This window comes from Sus scrofa, chromosome 3, assembly GCF_054392235.1.
Source record: "Sus scrofa isolate SSC_HxYL_T2T_F1_AM1 chromosome 3, Sscrofa_HxYL_maternal_Yorkshire_Landrace_v2.0, whole genome shotgun sequence".
In the NCBI taxonomy this organism is placed as follows: Eukaryota; Metazoa; Chordata; class Mammalia; order Artiodactyla; family Suidae; genus Sus; species Sus scrofa.
The window spans coordinates 132,349,343-132,373,001 of NC_139385.1; the positions used below are offsets into that span (position 1 = coordinate 132,349,343).

The 23,659-nt window shown below is 37.7% G+C and overlaps 1 protein-coding gene across 5 annotated transcripts in view; it reads left to right on the forward strand.

The window, feature by feature from the left end:
• Positions 1-23,659, forward strand: part of SMC6 (structural maintenance of chromosomes 6) — a 73,583-nt gene that overhangs the window by 21,698 nt on the left and 28,226 nt on the right. For 3 of the 5 annotated variants that reach the window (XR_014839787.1, XR_014839788.1, XM_003125342.5), the window contains exons 7-17: positions 1,847-1,927; positions 2,602-2,703; positions 6,223-6,342; positions 6,444-6,542; positions 10,575-10,721; positions 11,226-11,314; positions 11,490-11,654; positions 12,037-12,215; positions 13,244-13,448; positions 20,869-20,983; positions 22,539-22,699. Coding sequence is in view for 1 of the 5 variants with exons in the window: in XM_003125342.5 (XP_003125390.1) it covers positions 1,847-1,927; positions 2,602-2,703; positions 6,223-6,342; positions 6,444-6,542; positions 10,575-10,721; positions 11,226-11,314; positions 11,490-11,654; positions 12,037-12,215; positions 13,244-13,448; positions 20,869-20,983; positions 22,539-22,699 (1,463 nt within the window). In the remaining 4 variants the exon portion in view is untranslated. Of the gene's footprint in view, positions 1-1,846; positions 1,928-2,601; positions 2,704-6,222; positions 6,343-6,443; positions 6,543-10,574; positions 10,722-11,225; positions 11,315-11,489; positions 11,655-12,036; positions 12,216-13,243; positions 13,449-14,706; positions 15,101-20,868; positions 20,984-22,538; positions 22,700-23,659 lie in introns of all 5 variants that reach the window. The other 2 variants (XR_014839790.1, XR_014839789.1) reach the window with 2 other exon arrangements.

Below are 23,659 nucleotides of genomic sequence, written 5' to 3' on the forward strand. Positions count from 1 at the left end.
ACAGCCACAGCAACATAAGATCCAAGCAGTGTCTACAACCTACACCACAGCTCACGGCAACACCAGATCCTTAACCTACTGAGTGAGGCCAGGAATCGAACCTGCTTTCCTCATGGATACAGCATGAGGTAGATGGGACTGCTGAGCCATAAAGGGAATTCCTGTGTCTGTGTTTTTAATGTAGCTACTAGAAAAGTTAGTTATGTGTGTGATTTGCATTATATTTCCGTTGGATAGTCCTGGTCTATAGTAACCAGGAGGAAGGAATGTTTAATGTGTTTAAGTAAATGATTTTATTTGTACCCCTTGCCTCTCCTTACCCTTTCTCTGAGGTTTACCTGGTTTTGCTTGCCTTTTGCTTGCTCCAGGTAAAGCTGCCAGGTTTTTAAGTAATCTCTAGTGTAGGAACTAGGAACCCCATTTCAGAGGATGTAGGAAAAAGAAAATGAATTTTGATGAAGCTGTTAATCTGGAGATAAAATGGCTGTCATTAAAGTTAGAGCTTTAGGTCTTACTTCTAAGAAGACAGTTGGCTGTGTGGAGTTAAGATACAACGCAGGCCTTGTAAACAACATGTGGCAGTCAGAGTCTGGTCTACCTATGTAATGCAAATGTGGTATGTACAGATTTCTTTATAACTACATAAATGTTTTTATTATCTTAGAAGAGAAGACCCAAAATCTAACCATGGGTATGGGAAACAAAATACAGTCTGCATTTTACACATGTTGAAATGAAAGAGTTAAACATTTTTTTCCACTTAAACTGGTCCCACATATTCTATACCTTACAAACAGGTTTATTTTTTAACACATAAATTCAAATTACTTTGTTACTAACACCAAAGATATACAGGAGAAATGACCTTGAGTCTCTTTGAAACAAGTTGGATTAAAAAAAGTTTTTCAACTGTAATTTGAATTCTGACCATACTGTTATTTTAATTGTACTTTAATTTGTTAGCCAAAGGTAGCGTAATTCAGGCAATGACTTATTTAAAATGACTCCTTCTCCAAAAAATGGAAATGACTCCAGTATTTCATTTACCTTATCCTCACGGAGAAATAACAGGAAATAGGAAATCTGAAGAATTGCTGTATGAAGAATAAACAGTACTTGTCATTATAGTTCTGATTACAAAGAACTAAGTTGGACTTTTTGTATTTTGTTGGAGGAAGTAACTGCCTTGCCTGAGGCTGCATAGGAGGTTGAGACAGAGCCCAAATAAGAACCCAAGTCAGCTGGCTCTCATGCTAGAGCTTTTCCAACTCTGGTCTGATGGTTAACCAGGAACATTGGGGGGATGTTCTATAAAACAGATGAAAGGGGGAGCTCCCATTGTGGCTCGGTGGTAACAGACCCAACTAGTATCCATGAGGATTTGGGTTCAATCCCTGCCTCCGCTTAGTGGGTTAAGGATCAAGTGTTGCCATGAGCTGTGGTGTAGGTTGCAGACGCGGCTCGGATCTGGTGTTGCTGTGGCTGTGGTGTAGGTTGGCAGCTACAGCTTCAGTTCGACCTCCATATGCCTCAGGTGCTGCCCTTTAAAAAAAAAAAAATAAAATAAAGGAAATAGGAAAACTTTCTAATAAAAACACTTCTATAGAGAGTTCTTGTGCTTGTGCCCATAGTATTTATTTTAGCATCATGAAATTTTGAAATATTTTCTCTGCATTAAAAATTTTTAAGATTTTTCTCTTTGTATATTTATTCTAATACTTTGGCTAGTACTTAGCCTTCCTGATGGCACCATAGAATACTTGTGATGTATATTTCAGTTGATTTCTCTTTAAGGCATATTTTAAAATGAAATATTTAAAGATAATCTTTTGTTTGTTTGTTTCAGGTAGATAATCCGGTTTCTGTTTTAACACAAGAGATGAGCAAACAGTTCTTACAGTCTAAAAATGAGGGAGACAAATACAAAGTAAGAAGCACCAAAGTAAACATGAACCTAAAAAAGGAATACATTTTTAGATTAAGTGTATATACCAAATACTGCTTTTGGTCATGTAATAAATATTTAGTATTTTTTCATAAGCCACTATTTAAAGTAATATTGTAGGGACTAATTTAGGAAATTGTTAAGTGAGATGGAAGTATAATTTTCTTGGTAAATCTTTGCTTTTACTTTTTGGATTTTAATTCTAAAAGAGAATGAATTATTCTAAAATTAATCTTTAGGGAAATACAAGAGAATGAAACTTTTGAATGGGTTTTGATATTTCCGTTGCTAAAAATATATGATGCATAAAGATTAGGGATATGAATGTTTTCTCTGTTTTCATATTTGCTTAAAGAATGGAAGAACAGTGAAAGTAAGCTTCCGCTGTGGTATTACCATCACACCAAATGTGTTTTCTTTCATGGGGTTTTAAGAACTTTTGCAAATGAATATGTATATATAAATATAGCAGGTTAAGAACATTTTGGGTTTGAAATAAGACACGTTCTTTTGTGTTTATGTCCACTTGCTAAAAGTATGTTTTTAATGTCTTTATACATAAAAGGTCTAAAAGTTTTTAGAGACCAAATTCTTCTTTTTTTGATAGTCCTGTGGAAGTTTACAGACTCCTAATGGTGTTTTTCTTGTTGTTATAGTTTTTCATGAAAGCAACCCAACTTGAACAAATGAAAGAAGATTATTCATATATTATGGAAACAAAAGAGAGAACAAAGGAGCAGATAAATCAAGGAGAAGAGGTTTGTAGCCATTATTTTTTGAGATGAGTCAATTTCTTAGAGTGCTTATCAGGTAAATGGTATTGTAAAATTATATACCAATATTTCTATGTAACTATGAAAAATGAGTAACATTTTATAGCACTCTGGGAACTGTGGTTTACACATTCAGGGTATTTATTAGCCTTTACTTTTTTGTTTTATAATAAGTTGTCCACATCTTACTTCCTCTATTAGACTATAAACTAGAAGACAGGGCAGTACTTACTTATTCCTTGCAGTATGACTGATTGATTCCACAATACGGTGTCACTGATCGCCACTGGGAAATAGTTTAAAAACTATTGTATTTTCTTTTGATGGAAAATGAGCACAAGCCTCAAGCTGATATTAGATGTAATGTGCATTTGTAATTATATGCAGTAGATATTCCACTACCCTGGTGAGATGTTGACCTTCTTTAAGGACTGACAGCTTGGTAGCAGCTATCCCATAAGTACTCACTAGCTTGGTAGCCATGTGAATTTGCTTGAATTTGAAATTGCTCAAGCCAGTGTGACCTACTTATATTTGTTTTTATATCGGTTGTATTTTGTTCTTAGGCTTTCTTCAGATTCCTAAAGAGACAACCTTATGTCTCATAATCAGAAATCTCAGAATTATAAGACTTCTATTTCAGCTTTTCATCCTTTGTATTAAGTCCCATCAGTTTTTACATGGTTCTGTAATTTGTTCTTTTGTCATTTAGTCAGTTTTATGCAATCATATACTTTCAACACTTCTTAGCCTGTTCTCTTGAAAAAGAATTATATTGATTAACTGAAGTCAGATTTATTAGATGTTACACTGACGTTTTTCCTTCAGGTTTTTTTAGGGATAGATTTAAAATTGGGTTTATAGTTTTATGGCTAATTAAGTAAAGAATGAAAAAGCGAAATGAGTATATTTATTTTTATTTCCCGCAGTATTCCTTCAAACCTGGGTCATATGGTAGCGTTCAAGGAGGTACACTATAACCATCAAGCATAATTCTATAAGCCATAGAATTTGTAGAGCACATTTTCTTGGAGTATCAGTGTTATTATTGGGGGAAAGAAGTATTTGCATATTCAAGAGTTCCTGCTGTGGTACAGCAGGTTTAGGATCCAGCATTGTCACTGCCCCCCTCCCCCCAAAAGTTGCATATTCAAACAAATGTACATAGTATATGTTACATTTATTGTTTTAAAAATGATAAATCAAGACTTTGAAGAAATTTACTTCAAACAGCTTGATTTTTAAACACCCACTTTCTTCATGGTATACTTTTCCATCAACTATTTAAGATATATTGGTTGTGAAATTTAAGAAGTGCTTCCCTAAGAGTGCCCATTGTGGCTCAGTGGTGACAAACCGAGCCAGTTTCCCTGAGGATGCGGGTTCAATCACTGGCCTTGCTCAGTGGGTTGGAGATCTGGCCTTGCCATGAGCTGTGGTGTAGGCCAGCAGCTACAGCTCTGATTGGATCCCTAGCCTGGGAACTTCCATGTGCTGCAAGTGCAGCCCCACAAAGACAAAAAAAGAGAGAGAAGTGCTTCCCTATATCATATAATAGAGTTTCTAATGTGTAATATTTATTTAGTAAAAACATTCTTACTAATGAGTTAAATGCACTTAGTTTTTGAAAAAAACTGTGGGTTTGGATAGTTTTTAAGAAATAGAATGTGAAGATTAGAAACGGGAAGTCATTCACTTATCAAATATTAAGGTCCTACAGTGTACCTGCTAGCATTGTGCTTTGGCCCTGGCCATATAATGGCAAGTACATCTGAGGATTCTTGGGGTTATATATTTAACTATTCAGCAGGAAACAGTAAATAATTGAGTATGATGAGCACTACTAAAGGAATTAAAGATTAGTTTGTTGCAAAGCACTTAATAGGGTACTAGCAATGGGGTTAGTTTCAAGGCAAGGGCAGCAGAAGGAGTGTCATTGTTAGGTAGGTAATATCTACCCTAAGAACTGAAGGGCGAATAATGCCACACGGGAGGTGGTAAGAGTGAGAAGTGTGTTCCAAGAAATAGCATGGTTAGACTCTTGGGCAGGAGAGCGTGTGGTGCTTTAAAAACCTGCATTGTGTAGAGGGAAAGTGCAAGAATGGCAGTTAAGAGGCCAGATTGTGGAGGACCTTGTAAAACTTAAGGGCAATAGAACACACGAAAGTGGGTGACTTGAGTGTATTTTCAGTAGATCCCTCCATTGCAGATGAGAGTGAATTGCTGTAAGGAAGGAACAAATGTAGAGCGATCAACCAGGAAAGTATTACTCTTGTCCAAAGAGATGATGCTGACGGAAGTTAGAGCAGTGGTGGTAGAAATGGAGAGAGGAGCTGTGAAATGATTTGGGCTGATGTTATGTGGGACATGGAGGGCAGCAGTGAAAATAGAAGCCAGATTTATGGGGCTGAAAATGTGAGGAAAACGGAAGAGCCAGAGATAATTTTCATGAAACCTTGAATGGAAAGGGAAGATGGATTTAGAAGAGGAAGTGGTGCCCAGGGATGGACAGTGGTCGTTTTGTTTGTAAGGAAGGAAAGATAAGTAAGTAAAGATGTAAATGTGATACTGGAAAGGAGTCAGTAAAGAGGGTGAAGTGGAAAAAAGATCAAAAGATGGGATGAAAAATCCATTAATTTAGCTCTCCTGAGAAGGCATAAGGGGGTGGATAGGATCCAACTAGAGGTATGAGATAGGGACTGGACTTGGGTATAATGAAGCTACCTCTTCTTTTATAGCAGAAGGGAGAGAAGACTACTTTAGGTTGTTGAAAGTTGGCGGGAGGCGAATTTCTTTCTGATAGCTTCTAGATTCTGTGAGGTAGGAGGCAGGAAGAATAAGTGAGGGATTAGGGTGGTGGGGTGTATGAGGTTTGAAGAAAGTGATTGAAATTATCCTGAAGAATGGGAAAGCAACTTGGATGGGGAAACACACTAAGATCCACAGTGTCAGACCCTAGCTGGACGTGGCAACCATGTGTAAAGAGGAGGAGCCAAGTACCCAGGTATACAGCTTTATAAGCTGTTCATACATCACTGTAGTTTTTGTTTGATGACTTTCTTTATTAAGAGAAAACTTAGAAAAGAAAAAATATAACATTTGATTTTTAGAAATGAATTCTTTCTGTCCTTCCATATTGTTGGAATGGATCCTGGGTATACTTCTGGAAGAACAGCTCCGTCTGTCTATCAGTTAGGGAAATGAGAGAAAATGGGGGACTGAGTTTTGTCTCTACTTATGTGGTCTTGAACCTTTTATTCTTTTGCTCATCTTCACTTAAAGAGTATCTGGCCATTTTTATAGTGCAGAAATTAACAAAATTATTGCACTTAGTAAAAGTATACCAAAGAACCAAAAATTTTTGATTTTCGCTTCAGCTAAAGGAGTCATTTTCCTAGCAGGTCTCTGTCAGTACTTCTTTAGGCAGTATATTCAAAATAAATTTTCAGAAAGTCTTTTCTTTTCAATGTTGGTAAGAAATACATTCTTTTTTCTTTTTTTAAGCGACTTACTGAATTAAAGCGCCAGTGTTTGGAGAAAGAAGAACGTTTTCAAAGTATTGCTGGCTTAAGTACAATGAAGACCAATCTAGAAGACTTGAAACATGAAATGGCTTGGGCAGTGGTAATTTTCATTTAATTATTTATACACGTAAATTTGTAATTTACAAAAATATACTTGGTTATAGTTAATTATATGTCGTTTGCTATATAATATCTTTTTAGGTCAATGAAATTGAAAAGCAGTTGAATGCTATCAGAGATAACATTAAAATTGGAGAAGATCGTGCTGCTAGACTTGAGAGAAAAACAGAAGAACAGCAGGTTATTTTACTTTTTTTTTATACAGATTTAGTAGTTTGAATCATTTGAGGTTGCTGATACTGTACAATTGATGATGTACGAAAAAAGCAGTTTTGAGGTACATAATTATCTGTATTTGAATTTATTATTTAGGTAAAGCCAATCTAAATTTTCAGGCAGGGACTATTGTGGCAATTCTCTTTAAAAAAAGGATTTTGTGGAGTTCCCGTCGTGGCACAGCAGAAACAAATGCTCAGTGGGTTAAGGATCCTGTGTTGCCGTGAGCTGTAGTGTACGTCGCAGATGCGGCTTGGATCTGGCATTGTTGCTGTGGTGTAGGCCGGCAGCTGCAGCTCTGATTAGAACCCTAACCTGGGAACATCCATATGCCACGGGTGTGGCCCTAAAAAGACAGAAGACAAAAAAAAAAAAAGACAAATGGTACTTTGTTACTGACTAGAGATGCTACACCATGAAGCTCTCATTCTTGGGTTCATTGAGGAGTAGAAACATAAAATGGCCTGAAGAATAAAGGGTGCTAGGTTAATAGTCAGCTAGAATAGCATTAAACCCAAGTATCAGAAAGTATTTGAATTCAGAACTGAACCCGGTGCCCAAAGCTTGCTAATGGAACTTTCAGGGAACTGAGTTTCAGGGCTCAGAACCAAGATTACCCATCTGAGGATTTTGTATTAGTGGAACATGTGTGAGATAAGCTGGTAGGTCTATTAAGGTTGATTTCAACCTGAGATCTAAGAGCCCAGGTAGAAACTACTATTTATTTATCTACTATTCAAGAAGCTGATTGGAGTCTTCCACTTGGGGAAAGAGGTAGAAGTTAGTTTAGGGGTAAATAAAGGCAGTCATTTTTTTTCTTTCTTTTTTTATTTTTCTACCACATCCTTGGCCAGGGATTGAGGCCAAGTTCCCAGGCCAGGGATTGAGGCCAAGCCATAGCTGTGACCTGTAGCACAGCTGTGGCAAAGCCACATCCTTAACCCTGTGTTCTGGGCTCTTGATGTGCTATGTCACAGTGGGAACTCCAATGCCGTAATTTTCTGTTGGCGGTTTCCACATGGTCCTTTTTACCATAGAGCATACCCACTCTTTAAATTCATCTCTTCTTTCTCTTTTTTACAGCTTTATTGAGGTGTAATTCATATACCATGCAGTTCACCCATTTAGAATTTATAGTTCAGTGATTTTTAGTATATTCATAAGGTTGTGTAGCCGCCACTATGGAGCTCCTCTATTGTCCTGCCAGAAGTAGAACTCCTAGCTTTTTCTTCATTTATAGGAACTTCGATGTACTCAGTATGACTGACGGATGTCTTAATATTTTGTTCAACTTAACTCCTGACTCCCAGGCTTGGTTGTAGTAGAGGGTGTAATCTTCCCTGCCTTGCCTTTTCCTGTCTGCCCCTAGGATAAGCAGGTAGCTCTTTTTTCTAAGGGTTATAACATTGAAAGGTAATAGAATGATGTGTAAAATAACAGAAGTGATGAAAATAGCCCATTAACTTAGTGATCCCTGCACTGAGTTTCTTACTCCCTCTTCAGGTCGTGAATGGAAATTCAGCCTCATCTACCTCTCACCTCAAATTTTCATTTCTGAGAGAATATTTTCACTAAATTCCTCTCTGTTTCATTTATTAGCTTGTCATAGGGGGAGACGTACTTTCTTCCTTAGATATCCCCTAATCTAAAAGTGGAATTTAGTCTGAGTAATAAATGTTCTTTTTTTTTTTTCAAATGGGAAGGGACAGTCATGAAGCTAGATGATAATTTAGTTTTGTAGGTATATTTTCCAGCTAAGTATTGGGCACGCTATGTAGTAAATGGTAAATTCTTGTAGGGTAAGGACTATCTTATTTTATATTTATGTCCTTCCCACCATGTCTTACATAAAACCTTTAATAGAGTATTTGCTTGTTTACTGATTATAGAATAACTATTAAATGGAAGTTTCTGAAGAATTAATGTCTAACGCAGACTTTAAATGTGTATTAACCTCATTTAAAACTGAAAATAGATGAATTATGTTTAGTTTGCGTAACACCTGGACCAACTTCAGTTTTTGTAAAAAAAAAAAAAAAAAAATGGAGCTTATACTAATGGTGTTTTAAAAATAGTATTAGTAACTAATAGTTTAATAACTGTACTATCATTTTATATCACGTTTCCTAAATAGCTTACATATTGACAATTCCCTAATTTGTATCTCCTATTCAAACTTTTATCCTGAGCACTTGATTCAGATATATCTCTTCACATCTTTACTTTCATGTTCTAGACATTTCATACTTAGCATTTCTAGTTGAATAGCTGTGACCGAGGCTTATGTGGCCCACAAAGCCTGAAGTATACACTCTGGTCTTTCTAGAAAAAGTTTGCTGATCACTGATCTAAATAGTTGTCGTTTTGTCCTTTCTGATCTAGTCCTATTGTCAGTGCTACCTTTGGTCCCTAATTATTCTTGTCCCAGAATATTACACTTACTTTTTACTGAAATCATTTCCCTTAACTTTTCCCTCCACCTCGCCTTCCATGTGCTTCCAGAGTGATTGTTCGTTTAGATTACGTAGAGATTTACATACAGATTTGATCGTATCTTGTCTCGCTGTTATCTAGGGGATTGAGTTGGAAGCTGATCATTATGGAATTGAAGGCCCTTCCACCCTTTCATCACATCCCCCACTAGTACCCTCTTAGTTTAAGCTCCAGAAATATTTTTAATTCCTAAAATAGGTTTAATGCCTTTCTACATGCTTTTTCATCTGCCTGTAGCACTTTGACTTTTTTCCTGGTACATTTTGATTAATCTTTCAAGGCTCAGCTCAGATGCTGCTTTGAAGGCATTTCTGACGTTTTCTGATAGACCTATATGTTCTTCCTCTGTGCTACCTAAGCATTATTGCATCCAAACTGTATGATCAATTTGTGTGTTTGTTTCTCTGCTAAATTTTGTCTCTTCAACTGTGTGACTTTAACAGTTGTTACAATATCTTTGTATTCCCAGAAGATAGCGCATTTGTTGGATAACTCAACATGGCATTAAAATATATTTTAGCTTTTTAAATTATTAGAGAAATGCAAATCAAAACTCCAATGAGATATCACCTCACACTGGTCAGAATGGCCGTCATCACAAAGTCTATAAATAGTAAATGCTGGAGAGGATGTGGAGAAAAGGAAAGCCTCCTACACTGTTTGTGGGAATGTAAATTAGTGCAGCCTGTGGAACACAGTATGGAGTTTCTTTTAAACACCAAAAATAGAGTTGCTGTAGAGATCTAGCAATCCCACCATAGGCATATATCCAGAAAAGATATAAAATCTAATTTGAAAAGATACATGCACCTCAGTGTGTATTTGGAAGCATCCTAAGTGTCCATCAACAGGTGAATGAATACACACACATATATATATATAAAAGCCGAAACACACACACACACACACTGAAATGCTGTTCAGACATAAAAAAGAACGAAATATTGTCATTTGCAGAAACATGGATGGACCTAGAGATTATCATACTAAATGAACTAAGAAAACGACAAATAGGGAGCTCCAGCTGTGGCTCAGCTGGTTAAGAACCCAACATAGTATCCCTTAGGATGCCGGTTTGATCTGGCCTCGCTCAGTAGGTTAAGGATCTGGTGTTGCCTCAAGCTGTGGTGTAGGTCACCTACGCGGTTCAGATCCAGCACGGCTATGGCATAGACTGGCAGCTGCAGCTCCAGTTTGACCCCTTACTGGGGAACTTCCCATAAGACAAGTGCAGCCCTAAAAAGAAAAGAAAAAAAAAAAAAGAAGACAACCAATATTATATGACATCACTTATGTGTGTAGTCTTAAAAAAATGATACAAATGAACTTAGTTGCAACACAGAAACAGACTCACAGACATGGAAAACAAACTTATAGTTATTGTCTTGAGTTTAGTTAGAGCAAAATAAGTTTGAGATATGAACTATATATAATAATTAAAAATTTTTTTTTTGTTTATTGAAGAAAAATAAAAAATAATCCAACAATGTTATTTTCTTAAAGGTCAGACTTAATGAAGCAGAAAAAAAATATAAGGATATTCAAGATAAACTAGAAAAGATTAGTCAAGAGACAAATGCACGAGCACCAGAATGTCTGGCATTGAAAGCAGATCTTACGTCTAAGAAAAGGGTATATAATGAAGCTGAGGTAAGAGAAATTTTTCCAGTATTAGAAATTGCATGTCAAATATACTGTTCATTTATTCCTAAAAGTAGAGGTTTTGTATCTGAATGGAGATCTGTGTTGCTTTCAGATTTTAAAAATGTAATGATTTCACGTGGGTATATATATGTGTGTGTATATATATATATACTTATGTATATATGTGTGTGTGTGTGTGTGTATATATATACTTATGTGTATATATGTGTGTGTGTGTATATATATATACTTATGTATATGTGTGTGTGTGTATATACTTATGTATATGTGTGTGTATATATATACTTATGTATATATATGTGTGTGTATATATACTTATGTGTGTATATATATATATGTGTATATATATATATATATATATATATACACTTGGTTTTGAAAACATATTTCTGCATATATTCAACCTCTGATTTGAAGATTTGGCAAAAGTGGACTTACTGGAGGTATTTGTTTTTCATATTACTAAAGAGTGTCTTAATTTTTTGTTAGGTTTTATATAACCGTTCCTTAAACGAATATAGAGCATTAAAGAAAGATGATGAACAGCTTTGCAAAAGAATTGAAGAACTGAGAAAAAGGTAAGACAGTTACTCTGCAATTTTCACCATTATCACATTTTGTAATAAAGTAATCCAGGTGAAATGGTGTTTTTTATTTTTTGTGTCATTGCTAAATGAATTTTATCACATTGCTTTATGTTTTTAAAATGTTATGTTTTTCATTTAACATTTTTCACTTTGAATTATTCTTTAGTGCTGATCAGTCTATGGAACCTGAGCGGTTGGAAAGGCAAAAAAAAATATCTTGGTTAAAAGAGAGAGTAAAGGCCTTACAGGATCAAGAAATTTCAGTCAATCAAGAGATTGAACAGTTTCAGCAAGCTGTAGAAAAGGACAAAGAAGAACATACCAGAATTAAGTAAGTGTCAATATCCTTAGGTTTTTTTGGCCACTTGAAAATAAGACAGTTTTCCTCTTTATTTGAAAAGTGAATACATGGCTTTTTTTGTTCTTCCTCATAACAAGCAATCTTTTAAAATCACTTTTCTGATAAGACTTCTTATAGTTGTAGAGTTGGGCAATTTCTGGGATTTCTAGTTCTTCGTCACTACTGCACTATTTCTTTTCATGCTTAGTCTTTTTTCCTCTGGCAACATAGCTGTTTTCAAATAAAGAAATCTGCTTTTAGTTTTTAGAGTAGCTGTGTCATTCACTGGTATGCAGGTATTAGGGGAAAAGACTGAAGATTTCTGTGTAACCATATCACATGTCTGTTCTGTTTTTCCACTTATATTTTTTAGGAGAGAAGAATTAGATGTGAAGCAAATACTGAATTATAATCAGAAGCAACTGAAAGAATTGAAAGATAGTAAAACTGATCGACTCAAAAGATTTGGCCCTAATGTTCCAGCTCTTCTTGAAGCAATAGATAATGCTTACAGACGAGGGCAATTTACCTATAAACCTGTAGGCCCTTTAGGTATTTGTCACCAATTAGTCAGGATATAATAAAAATTAGAAATACATTTTTATTTTCAGGAAGGGGTTTGTTGAGTCTAGTTTTAAAAATCTGTTATCAAAAACCATATAGTTATATGTAGGCTTTGTACATATTTTAAGAAATAATGATAAAATTGTTTTAAACTTTGTAACTTTCCTTTTGTATTTTTAAAGCATAAAATAGCCAAAAAAGAAAGAGAACTTAGGAAAAGTATTTTAGAGTTGAGCAGTCTGGTTCAGATTTTTTTCCTAAATGAATAAATCAGTGAACTAATTTGCATGTAATTTGGGAAAATTTGGTGATGTCAAGATAGAGTTGAAAGAGCAATCACTACCTGAGTTTTGTGTAACCTTTATAAAATAACTTGTCTTTTTAGTTTCTGTTTAGGTTGGACAACATTATTTCTAAGTCCTCTTCCAACTATAAATCTGGGGTTATTTAATTGTCCTCATATATACATGAGAAAAAAAATCAACTCACAGGAGTTAACTTTTAATCCTGTGCATCATTGGGTGAAAATGATGGTGTAAATACAAATTTTTTTGTAGTAATGTGCTGTATAGTACAGTATTGTGTTCTGTATTAGGTATTGCAGTAATGTGTGTTCATTTAAATATGTACTGGGATCCACTTCAAGAAATGAGGCATTTTTTTTCCCCTCTCTAAATCTAAAATTGCAATACTAATCAGTTTTACAGAAAAAAATAATTTTGGGTTGATTTTCAAAACTCCATTCAGAGGCTGGATTAGTATATACCTACATAGGAAAAACACTATTGATTTACATTAGAGTGAGACAGTTTTTCACAGGATTTAGTGGGTTTTCTCCCCAGGGTATCCGGTGGAGTGGGCAGATTTCCCATTTGGTTAAAATAAGATCTAGAATATCATTTAAATTGCTTTATATTATACTTTGAAGTCATTTATGAACTACTATAAAAGATAAGCACATTAATATTTCAAGATAAATTTTTATCGGCCTTTTATGATTTTTTTCTTACTCGTAGGAGCTTGCATTCGTCTTCGGGACCCTGAGCTTGCTTTGGCTATTGAATCCTGCTTAAAAGGACTTCTGCAGGCCTATTGTTGCCATAATCATGCTGATGAAAGAGTGCTTCAGGCACTGATGAAAAGGTTTTATTCACCAGGGACCTCACGGCCACAGATAATAGTTTCTGAATTTCGCAATGAGGTGTATGATGTAAGACACAGGTGAGGCATCAGTAATTAAGCATTGTTTCTGATTGTGCTTAGTCATGTGCAAGCTCAGAAAGAGAACATTTGAAATGTTAACCGTATCTATACTACTCATTTGTGAAATTCCATCAAGCCATGTCTTTAATTTGAATCTGAGCATTGGAGGTAAGAGATGCTCCCTGCCTTTGAGGTCCTTAACACGAGGTCTCTTGTGGGAGACATACAGGGAAATAGATGTTTTATGGCTTAGAAGTTGTGTTGATGAGGGAGACGGTGCAGACCTCCTCACATTAAGAGGGAGGGCCTGAGGAAGAACTTGGGCACTCGTGGTTTACAGATTCTTGAAGAGCTGTGGTTGTTTTCTCTGCTGACCCTAAAAAAGCCTTCTCAAGGGCACCATACCCAGACTGCCTTTTTTTAGCTGCTGGCTAGCTAGTCACTTTACTTTAAAATGTATGTATTTCCATTCCCAGATTACATTTTAAAATTTCTCTTCGCTCCCACTTCCACTTTTTCTTATAAATTCTATTTTTCCTTTCTTCAGTCAAATCTAATGCTATGTCCCCCATTTGAGTAAATTTTTACATGAACACTATCTCTGATTTATTCTATGTCAGCATTGATAAAACTGGATCACATGATGCAGATATAATTGAGAAGAGGAGTAATTAAATGTTAGTAGGTAAATTAGGGGAGAAATCAGAGAAGAGAATAAATGATCAGTCGTCTAATTGATGGGTTTGTTAAGTGATAGAAAGATTTAATTGCCTTCTGGGCAGATAGTCCTATGTACATACAGTGTACATGGAGGCATAGCATCATAAGTTAATTCTGCAAAAAATAGCATTGGCTTTATTTTTGGCCACCCTGCAGCATGTGGAGTTCCCGGGCCAGAGACCAGGTCCAGGCCGTAGTTTTACCTAGGCTGTAGCTGCAGCAATGCCAGATCCTTAGCCTACTGTGTTGGGCTGGGGATCAAACCTGCGTCCCAGCTCTCCCAAGATGCCCCAGTCCCATTGCACCACAGTGGGAACTCCATCATTTGCATTATTGATAGTGAGGAACAGAATAAAAGATATTTAGGGCAAAATCACTATAACCTGTATAATAGAAGGGAGAATTGAGGGCTACTGCTAGGTTTCTAACTGGAGTGAGGAGTTAATAAGTTATATTTTGGAATTGTTGATTCTTTGAGCTTTTAGGCTAGAAATACGTATGTGGGGATTTGTAGTAATGTGTTTGCATGAGAATTTGACCTTGTGTTAATTTCTAGTTTTGATCCCAGGTTTCTGAAATGTGATAAAAGTGAAATTTCAGTTGTGCCACCAGACAGCATTGCTTATGGTATAAAAGACCCCTGACAAATTAGTTGCACCTGGACTAGGAGAACTCTAAACATCTGGTGGGATGCCGGTATGGTGACTCTGTCCATTGGGCATTTCCATATGGGGACCTTGAAAATGTGAGGTGGTTATGAGAGATACTGGCTTCTATGCAGAATATATCCTCCTGCACCTGGTCCTTTGAGGACCAAGAACACTAATTTTGGACAGCTACACGGACTGCTCTGTGCACTGCTGCAAGGACTCCCATGAATAGGAATGCCTGGCGCCACCATTGTAACAGTACCAAGTGACTTATAGAAAATCCTGTGAAGGGGTGCAAAGGTGAGCGAACTTTGTACAGTGTAACGTCACTTTTCTTGGCAGTAGGTGAATTCGTGTGCTCAGAACGAGGGCCTCAGGAGATGGCCAGGAGGTGTGGAAGAATGAGAGAGGAAGCTGATCCAAAGTTCCTTAAGATTCAAACACTTATGGTGGCTGCAGGATTTTTCATTAGTAATGTTTGGTTTTTTAATAAATTTGAGTGGAGAGTGTGTATTGTTAAATTAACACTGCATTAGAATTTTTTAGAGGGTGAGTCTCACAAAAGAAGCAAGCAACTGAGAAAGTACTGTTGGGAAAATAGTTCAGTGATTGGCTAGATGGGAAAGAAAGTGAGGCCTGATGAATTAGAGAACAGATTTACTAGGCATGATAAGCCTGGAAAGATGGCAGGTTGTGGTAAGGACAGGACGTTAGAATGTACTGGGAGCAGGTCTGGGATGACAAAGCCCACGTTTGGCTCTAAGAGTAGGTTGCTGAAGTTCCAGTTGATGCAGTAGTGGAGGGAGTTGGATGCTAATCCTTTTGGGTGTTGACAGGATATTTTTTGGGTCAACTCGCAGCATTTTGAAGGGGTGTTTTTTGTGAAGAATTTTACCATTATGCATTGTGTTTCAAGTGCTAAATTTAAAAATTGGGTATTTTAATGTAGAAAAAAATAGCGAAACACTGCTAGAATATTAGAATGAATCATATACATGAGACTTAATTAGATAACCTCAACCAGCATACCTAGGAAAGTACCTAGCTTTCTGGGAGATGTAGAGAAATGTAGTTTTCTTTCCTATAAAGATGCCTGTTTGCCCTTTTTCTAGGAAGTAGAGGCTACTGAACTACTCAGCTTGCTTTTACCCACCAGTAACCACATCTGCATCTGTAGTTCTTGCTGCCATCTCAACAGAAGAGATGTTCTTTCTCTTCCAGATGATTCTACTTGAATCTCAATTGTATACTTGATTCACAAACTATGTTTTTTAGTGATTTCAACTCTCCTGAGCCTTAAACTTCCTACTGCATTGACTTTTCTCCCCTTTCAATATCCTCAGTCACTGATGTGTCTCCCATCTTACAAATAAACTCTTCCTAGGGTGACTGTGTATGCACTCTTTGACCCACTACTACCTGGCCTCCGAAATATACCTTATATTCTCTGATTATTTTCCTTATTGCCAAATACAGTGTAAAGATGTTTATTTTTTTGTATACATATTTACTTTCTCTTAGGTATCTGATACTATTAAACATACCTTCCTTGAAACTTGTGCTCCTTCGGTTACTGTGACACTATTTCTTGGTTCTCCTGCCTTTCAGATGTTCTCAGACTTTTGTGGGCTTTGCTTTCATCTCCCACTCCTTTCACTTTGGTTCTCCTCACAGCCCTGTTGTTGGTTTGTAGTCACTTTTTGACTGTACATATTCTTTCTGTATTTGGAGACATTGAAAACAGGCTTAATTTTAAGCATTTTTCTATATTTAATTATTTTTTTTCTTTATTAGGGCCTCACTCAGGGCATTTGAAGTTCCCAGGCTAGGGGTCGAATCGGAGCTGCAGCTGCTGGCCTCTGCCTTGCCAGTCAATGCCAGATCCGAGCCACATCTGTGACCTACCCCACAGGTTATTTCAATGCCAGATCCTTAACCCACTGAGCAAGGCCAGGGGTTGAACCTGTGTCCTCATGATGGAAACTCCTCTATATTTAATTTGATTGTGGTATTTTTCCTTTTACTTAGCTTTAGAAATTGCATTTTTATTAAACATTTCTTCTAAGCTTAATTCAGATCATCAAATCATTTTGTCCAATAACCCCTCTTACTGGTCAGGCTCATCATGCTGCTTGCCTGGAATTTGATGTGCAGTTTTTCCTTTGTCCCTCCTGACCTCTTTGGACTTTCTACTTGTTGTTTGGTGAGCCTGTTTCATAGTGTCCTTTCCTTGTCTCATCACTGACATGTTATTGCTGCTGTTCCTTCCTACTTTTACTTCTTCTAGATTGATTGTAGAGCATCTCTCTGCATGCAGCTAATTATAATATAAACCAATACGAAGTGCCTCCCAGCCAAGTAGGGCAAAGGGACCAGGTGGTTGTGACTTGACGCTTTTGAGCAAACTGGTAGGAGCAGTCTTGTCTAGCAGTGGTGTGTGCCTGCTCGAAAATAGTTGTTCCTTCCTGGCATGGAAACCAGTGCTGTCGGTGGACTGGCCAGAGTCTGCATTTCCCCACCCTCTCCTACCATGTCCCCTCTGTGTCAGACTCCCACTCCCTCTCCTCTCACCCTTCACCCCTGCTTTGTTTCATTGAACCTGCTTGCTGCTTCTGGAGCACCCACCCCTAGTCTTTCCTATCTTTGTTTTTACTTTCACTTGGACTCTGCCTCTTTTTATAGGAAAAGCTCCTCAAAAGACTTGTCTATGTCTGTCATTTCTCTTCCCCTTCTTTCTTGAACCTGCTCCAGTCAAGTTTTTATTGCCTTTCCTACATACCAGAGAAGCTCGTGTCAAAGGCACCAGTGAGCCTTGCTTGGCTTGGTCCTATGGTCCTGCCATACTACTCACTAACTTGACCTGGCCACTGTATGTGACTCAGTTGATCATTTTATTCTTCCTGAGACACTTTTTTGCACTTGTTCCCTAGAAGCTCACTCTGCTGGTTTTCCCAAATCTCTAGGTATTCTTTGTTAGTGTCTTGCTTATTCTTCCTCACTTGGGGAGCTCCAGTGTCAGGGTTCCAGACCTCTGCTCCAAGTGTAACTACTCCCAGCACTTAACCCTGCTGAGCTCATTCCGCTTCATGCCTTGAAAATAGTCTGTCCACTGAGGATTGCCAAATTATGTTTATGGCTGGACTCTTTCCTCTGAACTCCAGAATATAATACATTCAAGTTATATTTTCCACTTTGATGTCCACTAGACATCTGAAACTTAACATGTGTGAAAATCAGATTCCTGATATTCACCCTAAAACCTGCTCTTCCTGTAGTCACCCCCATCTCCATTTCTCAGTTACTCAAGCCAAAATCTCAGTCATCCTGGACTTCTTTTTGCCATCCCACATCCTATTGGCTGTACTTTAAAAAAATATATCCAGGATCTAAACACTTCCGCAGTGACCACCTTGGTTCAAGCCATTATTACGTCTCAGGTGAGTTTTTCAATGGCCAGTCTTCCTGCTGCTGGTTCCCTTCCACCCACATGCTCAGTGTCACAGCCAGAGTTAAGGTCAGATCACATCACTCCAGCTCAAAGTGCCCTGTGTGTTCTCATCCCTTTTTAGGCTTTACTGCAGCCTCTTGGGCCCACATGATCTGTCCTCCTGCTGACTCTTCTGTCCCCATGTCCAGAAGCACTACCCACACTGCTCGTCCCCCACAGCAGCCAGCCCCCTGGCTCCTCCAACAGCCCTTTTCAGGACCTTCCCAATGGCTGGTCCCTAGGCACTGAATGCTCTTCAGGACGCCCATGTGACTCTCCCATTCCGTCACGTGTCTGCCCGTGGTCACCTTAGTAAGGCTTTCCCTGACTTTTCCTGTGAAAAATCACTGTACGCCACTTTGTCTTAATTTTCTGTCTCTTCAGTAGAATGTAAGCTCCACGGAGAGAAGGTTATAATCTGTTTTGTTTATTGGTAACTCCTCATCCTCTGAACAGTGTCTGGCACGTAGTAGGTGCTCAGTAATACGTGATGAAGTAATTAATAGGTGTAAAGCATGTGTATACAGAATTTCTTCTCTTTGGAATTGTAGAATTAAGAAATCCCTAAGAACACCATTGCCATTTCCCCCTTAGCCAGTTGTCGCTCCTATACCTACTGTTCTTGGTAGCTTGGTATCAATGTCCTACTGAGAGCTCAGAGGCTTAAATTTAGTTAAAAGATTGAATCTCCTTAGGGTGCCCAAATTTCAATTTATAAGAATATTTTTTCTTGGAGTTCCCGTCGTGGCACAGTGGTTAACGAATCCGACTAGGAACCATGAGGTTGCAGGTTCCATCCCTGGCCTTGCTCAGTGGGTTAAGGATCCGCTGTTGCCATGAGCTGTGGTGTAGGTTGCTGATGTGGCTTGGATCCCATGTTGCTGTGGCTCTGGTGTAGCCAGGAGGCTACAGCTCCGATTCGACCCCTAGCCTGGGAACCTCCATATGCTGCAGGAGCGTCCCAAGAAAATGGCAGAAAGACAAAACAAACAAACAAACAAAAAAAAGGAATATTTTTTCTTGGAGTTCCTATCGTGGCTCAGTGGTTAACATACCTAACTAGCATCTATGAGGACATGGGTTCGATCCCTGGCCTTGTTCAGTGGGTTAAGGATCCGGCATTGCAGTGTGCTGTGGTGTAGATTACAGACACGGCTTGGATCTTGCGGCGCTGTGGCTGTGGTGTAGGCCGGCGGCTTCAGCTCCACTTTGACCTCTGAGGATTCCCACCACATCTTGGCAACCTCCATATGCCCGAGGGTGCAGCCCCTCCCCCCCAAAAAAAGAATATTTTTTCTCATATTTTTTCTGTGTTGATAAAAAACTTAGTTCTTCTCATCTCAGTAAGAATGTTAAGTTATTTAAAATGTGTTTTAAGGACTTCTTCTTGTGGCTCGGATAGTAGTAGAACCCTACTACTATCCATGAGGATACGGGTTCAGTCCCTGGCCTCACTCAGTGGGTTAAGGATCCAGTGTTGCCAAAAGCTGTGGTGTAGGTCACAGATGGAGCTCAGATGTCATGTTGCTGTGGCTCTTGCATAGGGCGGCAGCTGCAGCTCTGATTCGACCCCTAGCCTGGAAACTTCCATATGCCGCAGGAGCAGCCCTAAAACAAAATAAATAAATAAATGTGTTTTAATTAATTGACTTTTACATTTATATATGATAGCAATATAAGATTTAGGGGAATTGTAGTTATGAATTATAACAGACAGTAGGACATAATGATTAAGAATCTGAATTCTAGGAACTCCCGTTGTAGCTCAGCAGTAATGAACTCAATGAGTATCCATGAGGACGTGGGTTCCACCCCTGGCCTTGCTCAGTGGCTTAAAGATCGGTCATTGCTGTGAGCTGTGGTATAGGTCACAGATGTGGCTTGGATCTGGCACTGCTGCGGCTGTGGCATAGGCCATCAGCTGCAGTTCCAGTTCAACCCCTAGCCTGGGAACTTCCATGTGCCAAGGGTGTGGCCCTGAAAAGACAAAAAATATAAAAGAATCTGGGTTCTAGAGCTGAGCCGCCTGGCTTAAATCCTAGCCTGCCCACTTAGTTTTACTATATTGGGAACTTATTAAAATCTCAGAAGCTTCCTCATCTAAAAAAAAATGGAGAGGATAATATTATCTATCTCAAATAGTTGTTTTGAGGGATAAATGAGCTAATGCAGTCATCCCTCTGTATCTGTGGGGGATTAGTTCCAGGACCCTCTGTGGATACCAGGGTCTCGGGATGCTCAGGTCCCATAGTCAGCCCTCTGTAGCCACAGTTCCATATCTGCTGATTCAGACACCCAAGGATCCTGCAGTGTGTACTATAGTCATTGAAAAAAATCTGCATGGAAGTGAACCCACGCAGTTCAAATCCATGTTCTAGAGTCAGCTGTGTTTGTAATGTCCTTAAACCAGTGCCTCACACATAGTATTATATAAATGTTTGCTAATAAACCTATTTCAGATGTTTTCAAATATTAACACATATTTTCCATGTCTTATTGCCTATCATCTCCTCACTCGTTTTAAAATCTATATATAATTAAAGTTTGATTAAGTTAATCCTTGTATATTTTTGTCTCCTAGAGCTGCTTATCATCCAGAGTTCCCGACGGTTCTGACAGCTTTAGAAATAGATAATGCAGTTGTTGCAAATAGCCTAATTGACATGAGAGGTATAGAGACAGTGCTGCTAATCAAAGTAAGACCAGATGCTTGCTGTATTTTATGTTATTGTTAAATTTCCTAAACTGAGATTGGTTATATAAATTCCTGTTCAGCTTCTATATCATCATAGAGTTGTTGATCTTTTGCCACAGTGCTTTTACCTCATAGGAAAACCTATAGAGTAATATACAGAACTGACTTTTTGTGCATTTGCTGCCCCAGGGAACTATAACTCTTGGCTCTTCTTTGTAAAATAATTTCACAAATGTATGATATTCTTTTGGTGCATGATGCTATAAAGTTTTTCAGTTCATTCTTTATTGGCTACCAAATCCATTTTTTATTTACCCTTACAGATACTGTATATTATTATATGATAGTTTTTAAACACATGCTTTACTTGATATATTATGAATTATTTTTCTTAAAACTTTGAGCTCTGTAAAATCAGTGTTTATTCTTCATCAGTGTGTATATTTTTATGCACTTGTTAGATTAGATCACCAGTATTGTGTTTTCATCTGTTGGCATAAATTTGCTGAGAAGAGACAAGGAAATTCAAAACAAATCTGTAATCAATACAGGCAGAGTCCGTTTTTCTTGATAATGGTAACTGAGAGATAATGGTGTCAGTCATCCAAGTGTGTGTATGTCTGTATATTGCAAGTTCATATCGTAATTTTTGTGGGGTTGGCCCTGTTGTATTTTAGGCAGATACTTGAAAGAAAATAATAAAGTCCTCTTGTAAAAGTCTGACCCAAGGGAGGTTGATTTAGGCCTCACTTAAGCCTAATCCCCCCTTTACTTCCTCTGGGAAGTATAATATTAAGCATTTCCAGGCTTTCCCTACATATTTCAGTTTATTAATATTTTACTAGAATTTGCTATTCACTCACATCTTTTCTAGGGTATTAAAGTCATTTAGAAAAAGATTTTTATTTTTTAAAATAAAATAAAAATAAGATTTTATTTTTCTATGAAAAGATTTTTCTACAGAAACATTTTTCATGTGAAAAGATACTTAAAAATAATTTAAAATTTTAAATGGATAGCAGTATTAGAATTTACAAGTAAAATGTATCAGTTTGTCATAAAGCATTGTTTCCTGTGGGGTTTTTTTTTTTTTTGTCTTTTTGCTATTTCTTGGGCCGCTCCCGCGGCATATGGAGGTTCCCAGGCTAGGGGTCCAATCAGAGCCATAGCCACCGGCCTATACCAGAGCCACAGCAACGCGGGATCCGAGCCGCGTCTGCAACCTACACCACAGCTCACGGCAATGCCGGATCGTTAACCCACTGAGCAAGGGCAGGGACCGAACCCGCAACCTCATGGTTCCTAGTCGGATTTGTTAACCACTGCGCCACGACGGGAACTCCAGTTTCCTATGTTTTAAAAACTCTTACTAGCTTAATTCTTCAAATCTTGAAAATTGTTTTTTAAATTCTTTTACTTATCTTCATGGAATTATTTCATTTGAGTGTTTAAATAAAAATACTTGAATCTTAAAGTTAGGCAACATTGTGAAATTGCATGCAGCAGTAATGCTTTGACATAATTTAAAATATTATTTCCCCCTCTATTTCTTTTAGAATAATTCTGTAGCTCGTGCAGTAATGCAGTCTCCAAAGCCACCCAAGAACTGTAGAGAAGCTTTTACTGCTGATGGTGATCAGGTTTTTGCAGGGCGTTATTATTCATCTGAAAATACAAGACCCAAGTTTCTAAGCAGAGATGTGGATTCTGAAATAAGGTTGGTGTCCAGTATAGCTTTTCTATATTATTCCCATTATTTCTTTGGGGGTTCATTTTCATTCGTATTACTCTATTAGCAGTTACATCAGTAAAGAATTTTGAGAAATCTTCTTTGATCTTTAAAGATCATTTAGCTGGATATAGAATTCTAGATTGATGGTCATTTTCCATCGTCACTTTAACAACAGTATTCTGGGCTTGTCCAGCTGGTCTGCACATTATTACCTGTCTGCAAGGAGGTAAGTTTAACTCAGCGTATACATCAGTTACGTTGCTATATCACTGTTTAGCTTTGTCGTCTTTTCTCCGTGAGAATACAGGTGTGCTGGTTTACATTCTGGCCCAAGGTCCTTGTTACATCTCTGACTGGTGCTTTGAGTGGCAGTGTTCTGAAAGGAGCATCAGTTGGGACAATGAGAACACGTGCCTAGGCAGATAGGCTGCTAGAGGAGACAAAGTAAAATGCTGGGCATCGTGAGATTCAAAAGCATGCAAAAAGAATTTTTGGTACCAAAAAAACCATGATTTTCCCAACTGAACTGTCAGTTGATGAGTTGATGGGATGGAACTGAATTAATGATCTAGGAGACCTCAAATAGTTCTTAAATAAAAGAACTATCTCAGAAAACTGAATAAAAGCATAAGTATTCTAAATGGCTTATATGTAGATAGAAAAATGAGGTTTTTTGAAGTAGATAGCTGGTTTTCAAATAATATTAGTCATTTTTGTATGATGGTGAGAGCAGCATAAAGGAAAATTACCATAGTGAATACTCAAAAGTTTAGTAAAATTTCTTTTTTAGCAGCAGCAAACTATTGAATGATCAGCAGCTTGCTGTTAACAGCACTCAACATACATTTTAAATTGCTGCTGAATCTTTGTGAAATGATGGATGAAAGTCCATAGACGTTTGAAAGCGCCTGTATAAAAGTGCCCTGTAAAGTGACAAATTTTTGT